At 40.4% G+C, this 18,896-nt stretch overlaps 1 protein-coding gene across 4 annotated transcripts in view; it reads left to right on the top strand.

The window, feature by feature from the left end:
* The first annotated feature begins 529 nt into the window (after positions 1-529).
* Positions 530-18,896, top strand: part of LOC143510480 (calcium-activated potassium channel subunit alpha-1-like) — a 90,596-nt gene continuing 72,229 nt past the window's right edge. For all 4 annotated transcript variants that reach the window (XM_076999870.1, XM_076999873.1, XM_076999871.1 and 1 more), the window contains exon 1: positions 530-814. In XM_076999870.1, coding sequence (XP_076855985.1) covers positions 530-814 — 285 coding nt within the window. The remainder of the gene's footprint in view (positions 815-18,896) is intronic.

The following is an 18,896-nucleotide window of genomic DNA, read 5'->3' on the forward strand; positions in this document are numbered from 1 at the left end:
ACTGCTGGTGTAACAGCTGGCCCCGGACACCACCGCCAGGGAGAGGGAGTCTGTCGCCGTCGTGCTTCAGTCTTTTAAACCAACGCTACGTAACCGAATGACGACTGGGTGACTGGGACCGTTCAGCCGTCAGTGAAGAGCGAGAACACCGGCGCGGTGGGCTGAGATAACGGGCTCCCCAAAGAACCTCGCCGAGAGACGGTCGGGTCAAATCCTGCTGGGTCACAACCTGACGGCCAACGCGAGGCCGATTTACTCTGTGGTGAGAAACTATGAAGTTCAATTTAAAGATGAAGAACGTGAAACGCCCCGAGTAGACTGGCGTTGTGGCGCAAGGGTTTGGAGAGCAAGGCTGTCACATCCGAGGATTTTCCGCTTAGCCAAAGTCCCCCGTACGTCACAGGTTGCGGTCTACTGATTTATCGCGAAGGGCTTCAGGAGAGCGTCCGGCCCGGAGGACAGCGGTGCCCACGCAGCATGGCCGGATAACCGTTCCGTGGACGCTGGGACGTTACCCAAAACATCCTTTATGTTTCCATCCGAGGATGGCGACTTGTGGTCCGACGCCATTGACTCCTTCCCGAGAAAGACGACAAATGAAAATACAAAAGGAGGTCGGCCACCAAAAAGCAAAATGGAAGTCATCATACCATACTCGCCAGATATTCCGTGCGACGAGAGCGGGCAGCGCATGTGGTGGGCGTTCCTCGCCTCGTCCTTGGTGACTTTCTTTGGAGGTCTCTTCATCATCCTGTTATGGAGAACTCTCAAATATATATGGACCGTTTGCTGCCAATGCGACATCACCAAGCAGGTAAGATATTTAGCACGTGTTTGTAAGCAGTGAAACATTTGGTCTACAGCGCTTCTACCATAAGACTCAAATAAAATACCGACTACTTTCTTGTAGAGTTCCTTTGCCCCTGGCACCTGTTGGTTCTGCACAGTTTTCTTAACGTCATGCTCCATAAGAAATCAGTCAGCGTCCCCAAAACGTGTACCACTAGAAGAGAAGGACTTCATCTGAAAGCTGCATATGCCAGCCTCCTTCCCTCAAACATGTCAGCCAGGTAGACGGACTAAGGTGTGCTGGTTCTGAGAGAGGCGTGTTAGATTAGGCTTGTAACTTATCCCCGCGGGACTGTAGTTTTAGCATTTGGGTGTTTTGAGTAGGTGTGAGCTTTGACGTCCATGTGATTTTAATTCGATTTATAAAACCACACGTCTGTCCTTGTTTCTAGCGAATCACAGTCATATAGGGCGTGGTGAATAAATGAGCTGTGGCTTTAAACGGGGGTTTATGCGGAGTTGTCAGGTCCGCAGTTTTCTCGCCTAACTGGGCTATTTGAACACGCTGTCGCGCCTAAATAATGTGAGGTCTGGATTGCGGATTAGCTATTTTTATAATGTACTGCAGATTGGAAGGGGGAAGAGAAATTAATCGTCTTTTGGAGGTGGCTCTTCACGTTGAAATGTGTTTGGTAGTCAAAACGAGACGCGCACAGAAAGACAGCGCGTCTGTCTACGTGACTTCATTAGGCGTGTATGTTGACTCGAACGGGTTCTCCATTCATCTTCATTCTCCACCACCACTGCGCCCACAGACGGACACGTAGAAGTGATGAAAGACAGACGAGTAGGGAGAGAGAGAGATTGGTGGAACGACAGAAATAAGAAATGTACAAACAAGTAACGTGAATGCCGAGGAATTGGAGTTGGAGAAAGGAAAGGGTTTAATGGAACGGACACTGAGCAGCATGTCAGGAAAGTGAGGAGCAAGTAACGTAAATAACACAAATAAGGGCGAGTCGCTGTGATGTGGCGGCACATGGTGCCGCGGAGAAGCACAAAGAGACTCGTCCTCAAGTGTCGGAGATCTGATTGACACAGTCGGTTTACTAGAACCAATGTTTGCGTGCACAGTTGCTCATGTTGCTTACCATTAAGGCTTCTTAACTGGTGGTGATTTGGTATGTGTTGTAGAAGAATTGTACAATAAAGGGAAACGTTTGCGCAGTATCAAATGCACAAAGCTAATCAGTTTAGTGTATGGGGCCTGTAAAGAATGTTGCTGAATACTTGATAACATACTTGTGAATATTTGGGGTGATAAGCGCACTATTGATTTGATTTTTTTTATTTTTATGTTTGGGTAGTTTCCGTGACTCTTTGGTGTTTTTAAGTGGTTTTTTTGGGGTTTTTTACGTTTGAGGTTTTTGCTTTTGCTGGATGTGGCATCCCAGGTTATGTGCGTTTGGCAAATGCATAACAGGGTCATAAAATGACCAAGAATGGCTGTTTATTCAAGTTTTTACTGTGACTTGACAGTAAACATTTAATTTGGAAATCAGGCTTCAACAGTTCTTTTTGGTGGAGGTTAGTCAAGTTAATTAATCTGACATCCCTTGACAAGGACAGATTCTGATTCTGCCTTTAATGTGTATTATCATTATGACATTTAGGCAATGTCTTCACTTGTATTTGACCCCTGATCTGCTAGGCAACATTGCTTGCTACAGTGGCTTCTCTGGGGGACAGACTGGTTGTTTTTAATGGTTAATTGCTCCAATCGGAAACCACCGTTTTGTAATTTAAAAATTGAACTAACCAGTTCTTGTGGAAATCACAGGGTCTGATACAGAGTGGCAAGTAAATGTTGCCTGCATATGTGCAGTGACTTTGCTCCTGAGGTAACTCACAGAAGTAAAGGTTTAATGACCTTTCTGTTAAATGTTCCACTGACATGTAGCTTGTGTGTCATCTAGACCTATAACTGGGCTAAGTGCTAGTCAACAGGTGTCAGTTATACAGAATCACAGTGGTAATGGTAGTTTGTCTGTTCAAGCCCCATCACTGACAATTTACCATTATCACGACCCCTGTGTCCCCTGAGCACGACACTGAACCCTCACTTGCTCTTTGTATAAAGGTGTCAGTTAAATGCTGTAAATGTAGATTGGAACATCATATAAAAAGTCTTGATATCGCTATCAATAAAACACCTAATATAAAAGATTATTAATTTACCTCCAATTTTTGTTAAAATATTAAAATGTTGCCTAACTTCTTTTAGCCCATTAGAATGACCCCAATTAGAATAAATTGTGACTAAACAAATGTTTTTAACTTTCATTATAATGCATACATATTAAAATGATCAGACTAAAAAAAATGTCTTTTTATCTTGTATCTTAGGGCGTACTCACACTAGGCACGGTTTGCTCGTTCAGTGCTGGGGCCCGGTTATCCCCCCTCCCCACTCCCCCTCTGGCCTGCACTCACACTGGCTTCAGCAACCCGGCCCGAGCACGCTTACGTCATCACAACGCCGCTTTATTTGGAAAAAAAGCGCACTCGCACAACACTATGGAGTTCACGATTCTCTTTTTATTGTATTTTTGGAGTCGTTTTGGGAGTGCAGAAACACGGTGCAAGCACAGATTTATCGATAATTTAACACAACGATTGTCTGCTAATCGCTTTGCCGCTATGACTGTTTAACGTGAGCATCGCATCACTGACGTCATGTTTGAGTTCCAGCGAAATGAACCAATCACACGAGGCACCAAGCGGGCCCGGGCACGGATAGCGCTCACACTAGAAGCGAACCGTGCCCGAGTCCACATGAATCGTGCCCTGGCCCACCTCTTCAAGCGGGCCCGAGCACGGTTAACTGATCCGGGCCCGGGCACGGTTGGAGCGCTCACACTAGCCAAACGAACCGTGCTTCGGCAGGCAACCGTGCCCGGGCCCGGATCACAGAGCCTAGTGTGAGTACGCCCTAAAAGTACTTCTAGTCTTTTGATATGTATGTGTGTGAGAGGTTCTATGTGATGGCTGGTTTTCCAGAAAAGAGCTGACCCTAATTGCTGTGCGAGTTTAATTTAAAAGCCAGAGCATGCCATATATGATTAGATTGTAATCTCAATTAACAATTGATAAAATAACATTTAATTCTAGATGGTATTAGAGAGAGAGAAAGATTTTGTGCTTATTGGAATTACCAGCAGCTTGGTTGCAAGAGGAAGTGACTTTTCTGATAACGTCTCTAACATACTAACATCTGTAGCCCGAGTTTGACATCCTACTGAGAGCCATAAATAGGTTTGATTAGCTTAGCTGCTTTGAACATTACACGCACACACATGAACACTCACACTGAGTCCTTAGCTGCTGGCTTCATCACTGGCTTGACACACACCCTGTGTGAATTGTATTAGATGGAATGCAGTGGTACAGTCTGAAATGTAGGCCAGGTGGGCGGGGCTAAACATGCTCAGTGCTGTGCTGGGTTGAATAGAGCATGCTCAGCATACATGTAGGTAGTACACTGATGGAGGTTGCCTTGGGCAATATTGTGAGGCCATGCTAGACCTACCATAAGGCACTTGACAGTTTATTTGACAATGACACAGTCCTTATATCATGTATAAAGACTAATGTGTTTCTGGAAACCCTGATCCACTGTATGTTTAATGGAAGAAAGAAACATTTATGTAGTCTGTAAACGGCAAATGGGGTATCACTACCCAATTTGCACTGTATCAAGCATGTAACTGTATATGCTGCCCATAGTGCTTATTTTTCAATATGATTATTTACTTTTTGTGATTTCTTGTTTTTGGTTTTAATTATACTTTATTTGAAGCTTTTCTCCCCCCCCCCCCCCCCCCCTGCTCTTTGATGAGATTTGCTGCTTGTTCTGTTTAAAAAATCAGGCTGGATCAGTTCATTCATTTGTATGTCATGACCCTGAAGGAGAGTCTAGTCCTCCTCTGTACTCTGGTCCAGCTCTGAACTCTGCAGTGACTTTAATTTCTACATCACATGATTTGTCTGACCAAGCACCAGTGTTGGGAACGTTACTTTAAAAAAGTAATTATAGTTACTCACTACTTGTTCAAAAAAGTAACGGAGTTAGTAACTGAATTACTCTATAATAAAAGTAACTTGTTACCAGGGAAAGTAACTATTTGCATTATAGTAAAAAAAAAGTTATATGCCAATGAATAAGGATTTTTTGAAAAAGCAAAAAATAAATTAAATTCTCTCAACCTGAGACAACTGTTTTTTTCACAACAGAAGTAAACTTAACAATAAAACCTCTATTCTTAATTAAATAAATCAAATACCCAGTCTGGTAGACATTCAGGAACTTCAAGTATTTTCTTAAATAATGTTTATATCGCCACCTTGAAAATGCAAATTTTCTTCGGGTTGCTCCTGACTCGCCATTTCTGCCTCTTCTCCGTTTGTGTCGTGTGTCACTGGTGTGCTTCAGCACGCATGTAAAAACACTGGCTCTGATTGGCTACCATAACGCTGCCTTAGCTAATCGCTTACTGACTTGTTAAACAGGTGTTACACCAAGAACTGTGACCTATCGAGATCTGTTACTCCTCACTAGCCTGGGCAGCAGTCCGCTCGCATTACTGTTAGTATATCAATATATAGTAACGCACCGCTTTTAATGACCAGTAACGTCAACGGCGTTGTAACGACAGGAAAAGTAATTAATTATATTATCCCGTTACTGACAAAATGACGCCGTTACCTAACGCCGTTATTTAGGTTATTCGCAACACTGCCAAGCACCACCGCAGATTATTCTTAATACATCTTTTAATAAAGCATTTTGTAAACTGCTTAAAAAGTGCTAAATAAATGATTAACAACTATAATTATTATTATTAACATTGTTGTTGTCTTTCTCTCTCCCTCTGTTACTCTCCCATTCTTCCTGTCTGCGTTCCTACCATGCTGACAGAACACTCTCTCCTTTTCCTCCCACACTACAAACACACAATGCTTCCAGGGTAAACATCCCTATTTCCTTTTTTTATGCAATACATGAGGACGTTGCTTGTTGCTAAGTAACAGGTAACTGTTCTTTGGCATGGGGTATATTGCTGGTAGATGTATCCATTCTGCTCTTGCCATGACTTAGTCAATGTTATTATGCTGGTGTAATTACATCTAATGTATTTTCTGATGTTTCCTGTATTGTGTATCTGTAAGCATCTCTGGGATTTTGGAAAGTGCTATATAAATTACATTTCTTATTATTAGATGTTCATGAGCAGAACACTCAAGGTTCTTGTAATAGACGATGGGACACATGTTCCTTTGAGTTGTTTAATGTGTGAAGTGTGTGTAGGTGGGTGTAATGTTTTAAGAATCCAGGTACCCATGGCTTTTGTGTTACCTTAATTACTTTTTTGGGGCATTTTGGTCTAATTAGGTCAACAAACACAAAGGCAGGGCAACTCCAATTACTCTATCCGTATCTGTGAAGATATCAGTATCCTTTGAAATACTTCATAGGTCTCCGGTATCATTACACAAATGAGGTCATATTAAATTCACTGCACTAGCTCCTGCAGTCACATTAAAGTCACTAGATAAATTATTATATCATCCATGCAGTTTTGTAAACTCAACCCTCCATTTCCCAGGACTTATGCTGTCTGATCGCAGGAATACAACAGGTGTCTGTTCTTGGTTAGGGCTATATTATTGAGTTATGTTAGAAAGTACACATCGGTATCCATTTAAATGGCAAATAAGACACCTATCTGTCCCAATGAGACTGTTAAGCACACTTTACAACCTTCTTTAAGAACTTCACAGCTTGGGTTTTACTGTTTAAAGCTCAAAAGGTTAGTGGGTTCACTTTTTACTATTTAAAAGGTTCTGGAGTTTATGGTTTTATGGTTTTGCTATTTGCAGTTCTCGGGAACAAAAATGTTCACTCCTTAGCCTACTGGTAATGCTCTCTTGAATTTTTCACTTTCAGATTTTACTGTTTAAATTTCACTAGACGTTCACCTGTCAGAAATAACTATTTTCTAACAGTTTTGAGTTGCTCAGATCCACTGGTTAGTGGTGTAGTGTGAGATTATATTGGACAGATCTGATGTTTTGGATCTGTATTTGTGTGACAATGTTCTCCTTCTTGTGAAATCTAAACAGTAGTGGACGAAGTACACAAACCACCTACCTGAGTTAAAGTACAGATACCTAAGTTAAAACATTATGCCAGTACAATTAGAAGTGCCCCCTTAGTCCTCTACTTGAGGAAAAATACAAAGGTATTGGCCTTCAAATGTACTTAAGTATTGAATGTAAAGGCTCTTATTTTTAGCACTATGCTCTGCATGTAACACCTGTCAAAATAGAATTAAGTTTTCTAATGTAAAGTGATATGTTCGAATGTTAACTAATTCACATTATCAATGCATTCAGGCAGCTGAAAGCACTAACTATGGTAAAACAAATAACTAACTAGCTAGCTAACTTAGCTAGCTATATGACAAGTGCGTCGCTAAGGCAGTTTTGTGTTCTAGCAATAGCCTACTTAGCTAGCTAGCTAACTAACCATGTATACATGCTAATGTCAAACCTATTTTAACATACACAAAGAAACCATTTGCTGCAATATATTGTTAGATTTCTCATTAAGGTAACTGACCAGTAGGCCTACGAAATTAGCTTACCTGTACATTTTTCCTTATATTAGATGGGGAATTCATATAAGAATAAATCTTATGGGACTGAGGCAAGCATAAAAGTTATTTTCGACTTCTTAAAATGTGTCACTCAGATAAGGTCATGGGTTTTGTGGCGAGATACATTTTGTTTACCATTTTTATGTAGGGATTTGCCCTTGCAGTGACATAGAACAGAACCCTGGTTGGTGCGCTTCATGCTTCTTTTGTGTTGCCGTTACATTTTGTAACACATGAAGCCTGAATGAACGACATATTTTGCATAATGTAGTGAGGTAAAATGTAAAAGATTTGACTTTTAAATGTAGTGGAGTTAAAGGAAAATGTTATAAAAATGGAAATAATTCAGTAAAGAAACACAATAAATTTACTTAGGTAAGGTAACGAATTACATTTACTTCGCTACTGTCCACCACTGGATCTAGATGCTGTGACTACACAGAAGGCAGCTAGGCCTTCTGGATAAACAAAAATGCTTGTCATTTTATTAATGTATAAATACACTATGTATTTGATAATTTGTCATTTTGATTATTACATTTTTCAGATGTGCTTTTAATAAAAGTCAGAGACCTTTAGATCAGTGAGCATTCCATTGTTCTGGATTGTTTTATCTGCTGTTATGGATTTGTTGTGTTGATTCACAGAGTTTAGTTTTGTTGAACAATTTATTGTTCATCATGAGGAGCACTTCTCAGCTTTCGAATAGCCAACTCATTTGTGTTTCAGTGAAGACAGACGACCTTTTCTGGCTGTGACTCCTCCATTTATAGGCCTGTCGCCTACACCAGCAGCCTTGCCCCGGTTATGTCTGACTTCAATTTGTGACATGAGCCCACTAGTGGCTCAGTGGCTGCTGTGTCAGGACACCGTGTGTGTGTGTGTGTGTGGGTGTGGGTGTGGATAAGATATCTGTTCTGTTCACAAGCATGCACACACACAATCACATATGTGTCAAGAGTTCAGTTAACGGAAGGCCATTAAGAAGGAGGTCAGCTTCCTGTTCTACAGCTTTGGCTTCCTCTTCTAAAACTCCACCTTCCTCTTCTAAAACTCCATCTTTCTCTTCTACAACTCCACCTTTCTCTTCTACAACTCCAGCTTCATCTTCTACAACTCCAGCTTACAGAGTAATAGTTATATTCGTGGTTTATGGGAGGATTAAAGTTATAATTACTGTTAAGATGATGGTTATAATTATGATGGGGACAATTGAATGTTATAGGGTTAAACTAGCGTTACAGATAATATAAAAAAACTTTCTTATTATATGGCTACTATGGATATTATATATTTAAAACAAGCCTGTGATATGATTATCCAAGTTGTGACCTTGACCTTGTGCAAGTTGGCTGATGTAAATGCTGTAATTGCTTTAACCAGGCAGAGACACTGATCTCTTCTAGAGGGGCTATGACTGGTCCAGGTGATCACAGCACACAAGAAGAAATGCTGTTATTTTAGACATTTACAAATGCATTTACATATTGTAGCCTTCTGGAGTCGTAATTGCAGAAGTCAAGAGATATCAGTCGATCAGGGCTGCAGCAGCCTAGTTAAATTATGCTTATGGTTGTGTTTACAGTTATGGTTCTATTCGTTGTTATGGTTTTGGTTAAAGTAATTTTACTTGGGGGTTAGTGTATGGGTGAATGTGTGGTGGGGGTCATAATTAACAATTGAGTCAAACTGTACAAAAATCATGATTTGTAAGAACCACCAGAAGCAAAGGCACTACACACACAGGGAGATTTTGCTGTAGTCCAGCCCACTATGACAAGTTTGAATTAACCAGATGCTGGTTTGAATAATGCAGAGACATGATGAAATTGTCTTGGCTCTAATGTTTTCAGCACATTTAATGTATTTCTTTGAACAGGGTTGGAGTGTAGATGGATGTCTGCTTGGTGCTGCTGCTAAATCGAGACGGCCTGCACCTAATTTTACTCTCCAGGGCAAATTATGAAACTCTCTTCAGGAGCAAGAAGTGATTATGCATGGAAAGGACAAATTCTTTTATGTATTTTGATCTACCACAAAACTTTTTTCATATCGCACATTGTATATTTTATGTGAAACTCAACAATAGTAATTTGATTATTTTTGTTTGTTTGTATTATGAGTGTTTGCCACGTGCCCTTTTGGTAAGTGGTGGGGACCTGTGGGAACTTGCCTGCAGCCAGGTTTGAGCTTCCAGGTAGTGAACCACCAAGAAGTAATAGAGAACAGTCGATTTTGTCTCGTCTCCTGTGGTGTATGTAATGCAGTTCTGGGTTTTGATATATAGGGTCACTATTTTCACATAAGGCATGACATTTTGCAAGATTTTGTTTAAAAATAAAAATTGTGTTTTGAGCCAAATCAATCTCTATTACACATTTCTGTAGAAGCATTTAATGCATTTAATTTTCTAACAGATATAATATCTAAATGGAATTGAAGAACATCCAGAACAATCATGAATATGGGAATCTGTGAAGCTTGCAGGTTCTGAGACTGGTACTGTTCCCTACCTCCTTCAGGCCTATCAGTAAGCTCACAGTCAAAGCAAGCAGCTGCTTTTGGAGATGGGTGTTTTAAGGTGTGATGATGAGGACAGATCTCTACAAACCTGCTACTCTATCCTGACCCGATCCTGAATCCAAACCCAGTCACGTTTATTTGTCGCGGAGCACTTTAATTTATCTAATTTGTCAATTGCCATTGCATCTTTACATCAGACAGGGTTGAAATCAGCTTTTTGTGAATTAACACTGGGTGACTTGAGTGTGGGAGGCCTGGGTTAGTGTGGAGGAAGAGGCTGTCTCTCGGCCAAATCCTCCCTGTGACAGGGTCATTCTCTCAGATACAGAGGCCAGACATTGCCTGGACCTCAGGACTGAGATGGACCACCTGTTCTGCCTCTGGGTCATGGTCTGATTCAACCCAGAGCTATGCCACGTGGTGTTGTGTGACATTCCTCTCTTCCTCATGGCCTAGGTCTGCCTCAGCAGGCTTCTAATAACTCTTGCTTTAGATTTAATATCAATATCAGTATGAATTTGTGAATGAAATGACAGCTATGTTCTGTCAGTAGTACATGCACACTGTTCACATGTAAATTCAAGAGCAGGCATGTGATTTGCAGAGATGGGCTACAGATAATTATCTCTTAAATTGAAAGCAGTTGAACTGAAATCTGATTCTTGAATAATGTCCTGCAGCCAGTCAAACAACGCATCATAAGAACAAAATATCCGGTCACTTAGAAAACACTTAAAACAGTGACATTTATATAAACCAGTGCGTGAGAAAAGCCTCCAAACACAAGCATTTCCTCACTGTTATAATAAGAAACTCCAAGAAGACTTGCATACAGTATATTTCAGACTGATTTGGACATGTCTGGAATATACTGCCGTGTTACTTGAGGGATGTACAAAAATATGATTTGACTTTAGAATTCGTCCAAAAAATAACAATTACCATCATGGCAAAATCCATCTGTGTTCTCAAGTTCTTCCCACACTGGAGTCAAGGTGTCAGAAAACTGCTGTAGGACTCATAAATGACACGTCTGCACTGAGTCATCTCTGAACGACTTCCTCCCACAGAAGAGGAGTGAGGCCTAGCTTGGGTCTCCAGGACAAAAAACACCTGAGCTGCATAGGTACAAGGACAAGCACAGTGAGAAACACAACACTGAACACAGCTGTCAGACCTTTCAATGCTCAGTCGTGAATATTCATGATTTTTAACTCATTGGGTGATGAGGTAAAGCCATTTATTAATGATACTTAGTTGTTTTACAAGTCGTTAGCAGTGACAACAGTGTGGTAGATATTACCTCAGGGTGGGTGCACATGTATGCAGAAGCCTACATAAGTGATGGCTTGGTAAGTTACATTTCAATCATTTTCCAGAACGTACTACCTCAGTAGTTTACAAATTCTTCTTGTTATAGCAGTCAACATCAATTCCTTTAATCTTAGAGGATAGATATAGGCCTAATGTATATTTCCGTCCCTTTGATTGTGGAGCACAGTAAAGATTTTAGTTGGTAGAATTCAAAAATTGGATTATTGCCAAGGCTGTAATTATAGGAAGGTTATGTGAGGGATATTATAGTGTATGGTGGAATATATGTCTGAAATGATTGATGACTTGTGAAATTTCCATAGAGCTGATACTATAGTTGGACTAATGAAGCAGGTGTGTTTTTATGAGTGTTTGGCTAATACGTCTGCTGCCTTAATAGCTTTGCATAAGATGTGCAGTCTGTCTGATTATGAATGATTCATTTTTATATATATTGTAATTGATTCACAAGAGAATAGTTGTAAATATTTGGGGCTTCTAAGTCTCCACGGGTCTTTGAATTCTATAATGTGGAATTCAAGAAATTTGAAATTGCTGCATGCATGGACTTAAATCCGGTTATGCAAGGTTGAGCAGGTATCATTGAGAATAACTCTGACAGCTGTTAGGAAATTGTAATGCCTAGATATGTGTTGAATATAGCACTCAGTGGAATAGACAGGGTCTGGACAGTGTTCTATGTGCTTTTATTTATTGGTAGGACTGTGAACCAGTAAATTGTATTGTAAATGAGTGGTACTATGAAATTTTTTAGTAATTTTCAATGCTTTCAATATTTTTTATATAGAGGAAAATGGATTTTGAGTAAAAACCGTCATCTGCATCTGAACAAATTTTTTTGTTACATTCTGACGTTGTTCATGGTTCTATGAATATGGCAAATAGATGGAGAGAGAGAGAAGGCATGCTATAGATTGTGTATAAGAATCCCAATTCACTGTATATATGATTCTCCAGAACCAAGTCTATGTAGTGTAGTGAAAAGAAATTTAGAAATTGTTTTTTTTCAAATGCTTTCTCTATAGATAGGTTTACCATTGCTCTTTGTGTATTTTGGTGTTTAGTGCATTTAGTGTTTTACAATACACTACGATACAAACTGAGAGGGTTTATTTGTTAAAAAGTTCTATACAGTTTGTTTAAAAGACAAATGGTATGGCATCTATCAAGTTCTTTGCAATTTTGCTTGTGTGTTGACTATTTGAACCTGGAACTGTTTTTTGTAATGGAACAATGATTCTGAATATGTGCAAAAAGTTACATATAGAACACCAGAATTTTTTTATACCAGAATACTAGGACTGTTACAAAAGCTAAAGTTTATTTACGATATTGGAAATCAATCCCCTCCCTTCTCTTGGCTACACTCAGACATTTTCCTGAGAGAAATAATGTCAGTTTACTGTAAACATCCACACTCTAGTGCATGATAATACTGATAAAATTGCAGAAGAAGAGGTGCTATTTATTTATTGAATTCAGTTGGGATAGCTATCCACTCCTGGGGCCTTACTTGACATTTTAGAAATGTGATCGAATATTTCTTTTGAGGTTAAGGAATTTCTTTCCTTAATTTCTTCTGTGTTATCTAATTCTTTTAAGTTAATTTAATTACATTTCCTTTTGTGACTGATGTGATCCTTGATAGATTAATCATACTCTGAAGCCTTGCAATTTTCCTTAAAAATCTGTCCATACTGTGCTTGTACTAAATATTTAATATGTCCTCTTCAACAATCTGTCTTCCTGAGTCTTGATTGAATCCCATAATGTCTGACCATAACTATCAGTAAAACCCATCCAGTCCTGTCAGGATGCAGTGACCTGTCAGGGTGGACCTTTGAGGAAAGGTTTTTCCTATAATATAATATTTTTTGTGTTTTGTACATGACATATCATTGCTAGTGTGTATACCATGCACAAAAACTGAATGCATTATCATTTATTCTATACAGGATCACTTATTTACTGATTTACTGAATTATATGATTCAGTGTGCCTTACCTTAGTTCTATTAAACACAGCATTGTCATGTGTCTTTGGAACACTTCTGAGTGTGTTTCTTTTTCAATTTGAACAGTAATTCTCATTTTCAATCAATCCCAAAAGTCTCAGTGCTGACTACCCTACCTCAGACCCGTGCCTGTGGGATAGGGCTGCTTCTCAAATGCAGACAAATGTATTGTGGAACCACAGTTTATTTCATAATAATTGTGATGCTGCAATATCTGTATGATAATTTCCACATTTTCTTTCACAAAGTGTCATAGGGAATATGTTATGTATATCATAACATTCATGAACAAAACAGCACATATGCTTTTAGGTCACACTGAATGCCTTAATTTACACTGGGCAAAAACATATTTTAAAAATGAACAAAGTTTTGTAAGTTGTGTCATTATACGTTCCAAGTTACTGGTCCTAGCACCAGTTAAACATTGCAATTGGTAAATGCATTGTTCTAACTCAACTTGCTAGTTTTTTTCCTAGTAAATTTAACCTTTTCAAAAAGCAGTGAAGGCTAATCTTACTAAGACATCAAGTCTAAACTCTAAAACATCTTTTTCCATACCCAAAATAAATGAGGTGAATGTCTGTCAGAGAGATCTATTGCAGTGTTGAAGAGGCAGGCTGAAATCTTTGATTCATGAGGGGACATTATCAGAATTAATTGGAAAGAGAGATTCTCCATCCACCATGGCTATCTGTCTTTGAACTTTGCCATGTTTAGAATGAAATATTAATCAAGGGCAAGTGTTTCAGAGTGATATTTTCAGACATGTTCATTATCCTGAGCAGGGCAGTACTCTGCAGCCAATCAGATATCCCTGTCCAGTCCGCAGTGCCGTTTAGACGTCCTTCAAACCACAGCACATTTTCCCACATGCTCCATGCATCCATGTGATTTGTGCCCGTATGTTGTTATACTTCCCTTAATTTCTAGAGGCTTTAAGTCACTACCTGGTTTATATTTTGTATTTTTTTTGTTTCGGTCTTGTAGGTCATTAGTGTCAGTAGCTCATCTGTTGCCATGCAGTTTTGTGTACACCATCCCCCAACTCCTTATGAGTGGCCAGTTTCTGACTGGAGGACTGCTGTTGGCTGAGTGACAGACCACTCTCAACCACTGACACCTGACGTGTGTAAAAATTCTGTGCCTGACTAACACACTCATACCAGGAGAATACATTGTGAGTGTTGAGAATGGTCCATCCACTACTGCAGATCCTGCAATGATACATGTGCTTGTGTGTGCTGTTCTGTCTATTATTTTCATGTACTGAGAATATGACATAGATATGGATATAAAAAAGTGTTTGTTGCACCCAAGTGGTGTAGCAGAAATGCATTGTGCTATTATCTGGAGATGATGAGTTTGATTTCCTAATGATGCCACAGCTGTCCAAGGCAAAATGGGAGGGGTGGGGTGGCATGCTCTCTCATACACAGTGAGAATGGCCAATCATGGCTCTCTGTGAGCTCATGAGCCTGCTGTCCTGTGGTGTTACCCCGCTCTCTGATGCTGTATGAGCTTGAAAAGATGCAGCGTTTGGCAGCATGTGCCTCAGAGGAAGCATGTGATGACCCTCGCTCTCCCTGATTGGCTACAGTTGTGTGATTGGGGAGAATAACCTCATTGGTGAGAATTGGCTATAATTAAAATGGGGGGGCTAAAAGGCTGATGTCTTTTGTGTGACGGGTCTTGGCACTGTAGACTAGCCAGCTGGTCTGTTACAGGTCTGTATGGATGTTCCGCCTGCAGGCTGGTCTTCACTGTATGCATCTCTTTTCCTTTCACTACTACACAAATTATTCACAGCTCAAGGTCAATATCTGATGATGACAGTGAATGAAGTACAAATATAGACAAAAGGTTACAAAGACTTAATTGACGGAGGCTATGAAGAAGCAATTAGTTTGTCCTCATTTCTCAAATGAATTTTAAATGATTTATGAGTAATTGGTAGTAGTAGTATATCTTGATAAATACCACAGAGGATATGACCGAGTATCAGGGATACTGGAAAATAATTTAAAATGATCCAATTATCGTGTGTGTGTGTGTGTGTGTGTGTGTGTGTGTGTGTGTGTGTATGCACACACATACACATAATCACCCTACAATACACCCTACAATTTACACCCAGCACATTTTTCTTTGTGAAACACACACACAGTCTGAGCCTGTCTAATACACTAAGTGTAATTTAAACAGTGATCAACTTAAAAGCTCACATACATATTACACTTAAGAAATTGGAGACTGTAACCAGCCTGGTACACTGATGCTCAGGTAGTTCCACATGCGTCAGACAGCACGTCCACTGGATTTCAGATGCTTTAATGGCTTAGAAGGCTTAGACACTGTTGTACATTGTCGTGTGTTTGTGTAACCGGCATGCAGGATTATAAAAAAGTAATTGTGAGTGTGTATATGTAAGATATTTGTAAAATAACTTATCATCAATAACTGTTTTGCAGAAGCTGATTCATTTGTATTAATGTAGGGTAACCCAAACAGTGATGCACTTCTGTACCCTTGACCTTACCTCTGCATGCTACAGGTCATGGCCAGTTCTCCTCCAAGACAGTTTTTCATGGCTGTGTATTGTGTAACTAAGCCCTGCTCAGTCGATCCCTAGTGCAGACCAAATGAGGCCAAGACCTTGTCTTGCTCAGTGGGGCATTTCCTCTGCCGAATGCAGCATTAAATTGCAGTAGCTAATAAAAGAGAATGTGTTGGAGTGTAAGCAATGAGTGTGGCCTGCATGTCTGTTGGGGTGTTTAGGTTTTTCGTCACCTGTGATGTGATGTGATGTGATCTTTGAGCTGATCTGTGAGCTGGTCTGTGATCTGATCTTTGAGTTGGACTGTGAGCTAGTATTTCAGCTGGTCTTTGAACTGGACTCAGCTGGTCTGTCAAATGGTCTATGATCTGATCTGTGAGCTGGTCTGTCAGCTGTTCTATGATCTGGTCTGTCAGCTGTTCTGTGAGCTGGTCTGTGATGTGGTCTGTGAGCTGGTGTGTGATCTGGTCTTTGAGCTGTACTTTGAGCTGGTCTGTGAGCTGGTCTGTAAGCTGGTCTCTGATCTGATCTGTGAGCTGGTCTGTGAGCTGGAATGAGAGCTGGACTAACAGCTAAATACACTTGTCTGTATTTAGGTATTCAGGACTCTGCAGTTGTTAAAAATAAAATCCCTCAGGAGCTACATGACTCCACCTCTACCCCACCCCAATGACGCAACACGAGGTGCCTCACTCCTCACTCTTGCAAGCTGGCTGCTCAGACACACACCTCAGTATAGAATAATGCTGCTGCTAATGATGGGGGATCGTCAGTGTCATTACTGATGCAGCTCTCAACCTGCCTTACTGTAACTTGCTATTACTGATAGAGTGTGATTTCAGTATTTGTTATGGTTCTCTTTTCAGTCCTGTTTTGTTCCTGTATCTATCTCCTCCTGCTCGTCACAGTGCAGTAGATCTATTTTAGGGAGTTTTGGGAATGCATGCGGGAAGAGACGAAGAATTATAGAGAGTTAGGCAGTTGGACTGAACTGCAGTACTGTAAGGAAAGAATGGAGTTCTTGACGGTCCTGATGTGGCATAATCAATCTACATTAAAACTGCAGCAAACAGCAAATGAGGTGATCAGTTAAACATTAGTTTAGGGTGAGACATGTTGAATGAGGTCAGGGACCAACAGACATGGAGAGGAGTCTGTGTGCGTGCATGCATGCGTGCGTGTGTGTGAGGTGTGGGAGAGTTTAGTTTGTGCTTTTCACTAAACTTTGAGAGCCCCTTGATGGTTATGGTTTAGTGTGTTAGTGTACTGTATTAGAGTTGTGGGACAGTGCTTTGCTTTAGTGCGTTAGTGTACTGTATTAGAGTTGTGGGACAGTGCTTTGCTTTAGTGCGTTAGTGTACTGTATTAGAGTTGTGGGACAGTGCTTTGCTTTAGTGCGTTAGTGTACTGTATTAGAGTTGTGGGACAGTGCTTTGCTTTAGTGCGTTAGTGTACTGTATTAGAGTTGTGGGACAGTGCTTTGCTTTAGTGCGTTAGTGTACTGTATTAGAGTTGTGGGACAGTGCTTTGCTTTAGTGCGTTAGTGTACTGTATTAGAGTTGTGGGACAGTGCTTTGCTTTAGTGCGTTAGTGTACTGTATTAGAGTTGTGGGACAGTGCTTTGCTTTAGTGCGTTAGTGTACTGTATTAGGGCCTCTTTGCTTGGTCCGCTGGCTCCAGGACCCACACTTGGATAAGCAGAGGATGGATGGATGGGTTCATGTTTACATTCATGGATTCATTAACATATAACTGTTTTTGACTTACACAATCATTTCTTTGACTAATTAAGATCATCATGTGTAATAGAGGAAGACTTGAGGTTTACTGTACTTTAAGTTTCTCCAGTGTTGCTTTAGCAGTGTGTATCATTGTTGAAATGGGATTTTCCTATCCAGTCTGAGTGTTTTGGCAGGGGGGAGTGTGTTTTGTATCCATGACGTATCTGTGCATCATTCGTCAGTGCTGCTACCAGCACCATATTTCACAGTAGAGATGGTGTTTCCTGGCAGATATGAAGTGTTACACTTATTCCACGCATACCGCTTCATTTCTGAGCCAAAATGTTCCACATTAATCACACGACAACACTCTCTGCCTCATTATTGTAGTGCCATCCAAGTGAAACTTTGCCATCTCTTATCGGGCAAGCATATGGGTGTTTGTTTATTTGTTTGTTTACTTTCAGCATCAGCTTCTTTCTTGATACACGTCCATGGAGGTCTTTTTGTGTAACAGCTTGAGAGGTGTTGATGCATGAACACCGTGCTTAACCTCTGCCACTGCCTCCTTCAAGAGGGCCACAGTGATGGTGTTGGTGCAGCAGCTGTAACATGTAACCTTCCTGATTTCCAGATGAGCTTAAAGCAGAGACCAGGTCTTGGCGGTGTGGTTGTAGTTTTTGTCATATTTGAGTACTTTCTGATGAGCTCGTGGTGGCATGTTAGTTAGCAATGTCAGTGAATTAAATCTGGAAATTATTTGGAGAGCTAACTCATTTTTAAAGCGCTGTGTAAATATCTTACATACTCTGCACATGTTACTGAAATCATTATAGAAGACAACTTGTATTTGTGGTGTCATTGTAGCATCTGCATGAAAGGAGAGATGGAAGCCATGTCTGCTCACAGGAATCACTTTATTGATAAGCTCACATGAATGGATGAATGAATGTTCGATATAAATAGTGCCTTTTAAGGAACCCAAGATTACTTTACAATTGAACACAGAAACACATGTACAGATCTTATCTGAGCATTCTCACACACACCGGTGAGATGTGGCAGCCAATTGCACACAGCGTTCTCTCTACCGGAAGTAACAGCCCCCTGGGGGAGTGAATTGGGTGCAGGACAGACCCAGGACAGAGCACCATCCACCACTGGACATGCAGAGACACACACACATGCACAGACACTCAGACAACTGGTTTTTATTGGACATGAGGAGACACACAGTC

Source organism: Brachyhypopomus gauderio, chromosome 3, assembly GCF_052324685.1.
Source record: "Brachyhypopomus gauderio isolate BG-103 chromosome 3, BGAUD_0.2, whole genome shotgun sequence".
NCBI classification, from domain to species: domain Eukaryota; kingdom Metazoa; phylum Chordata; class Actinopteri; order Gymnotiformes; family Hypopomidae; genus Brachyhypopomus; species Brachyhypopomus gauderio.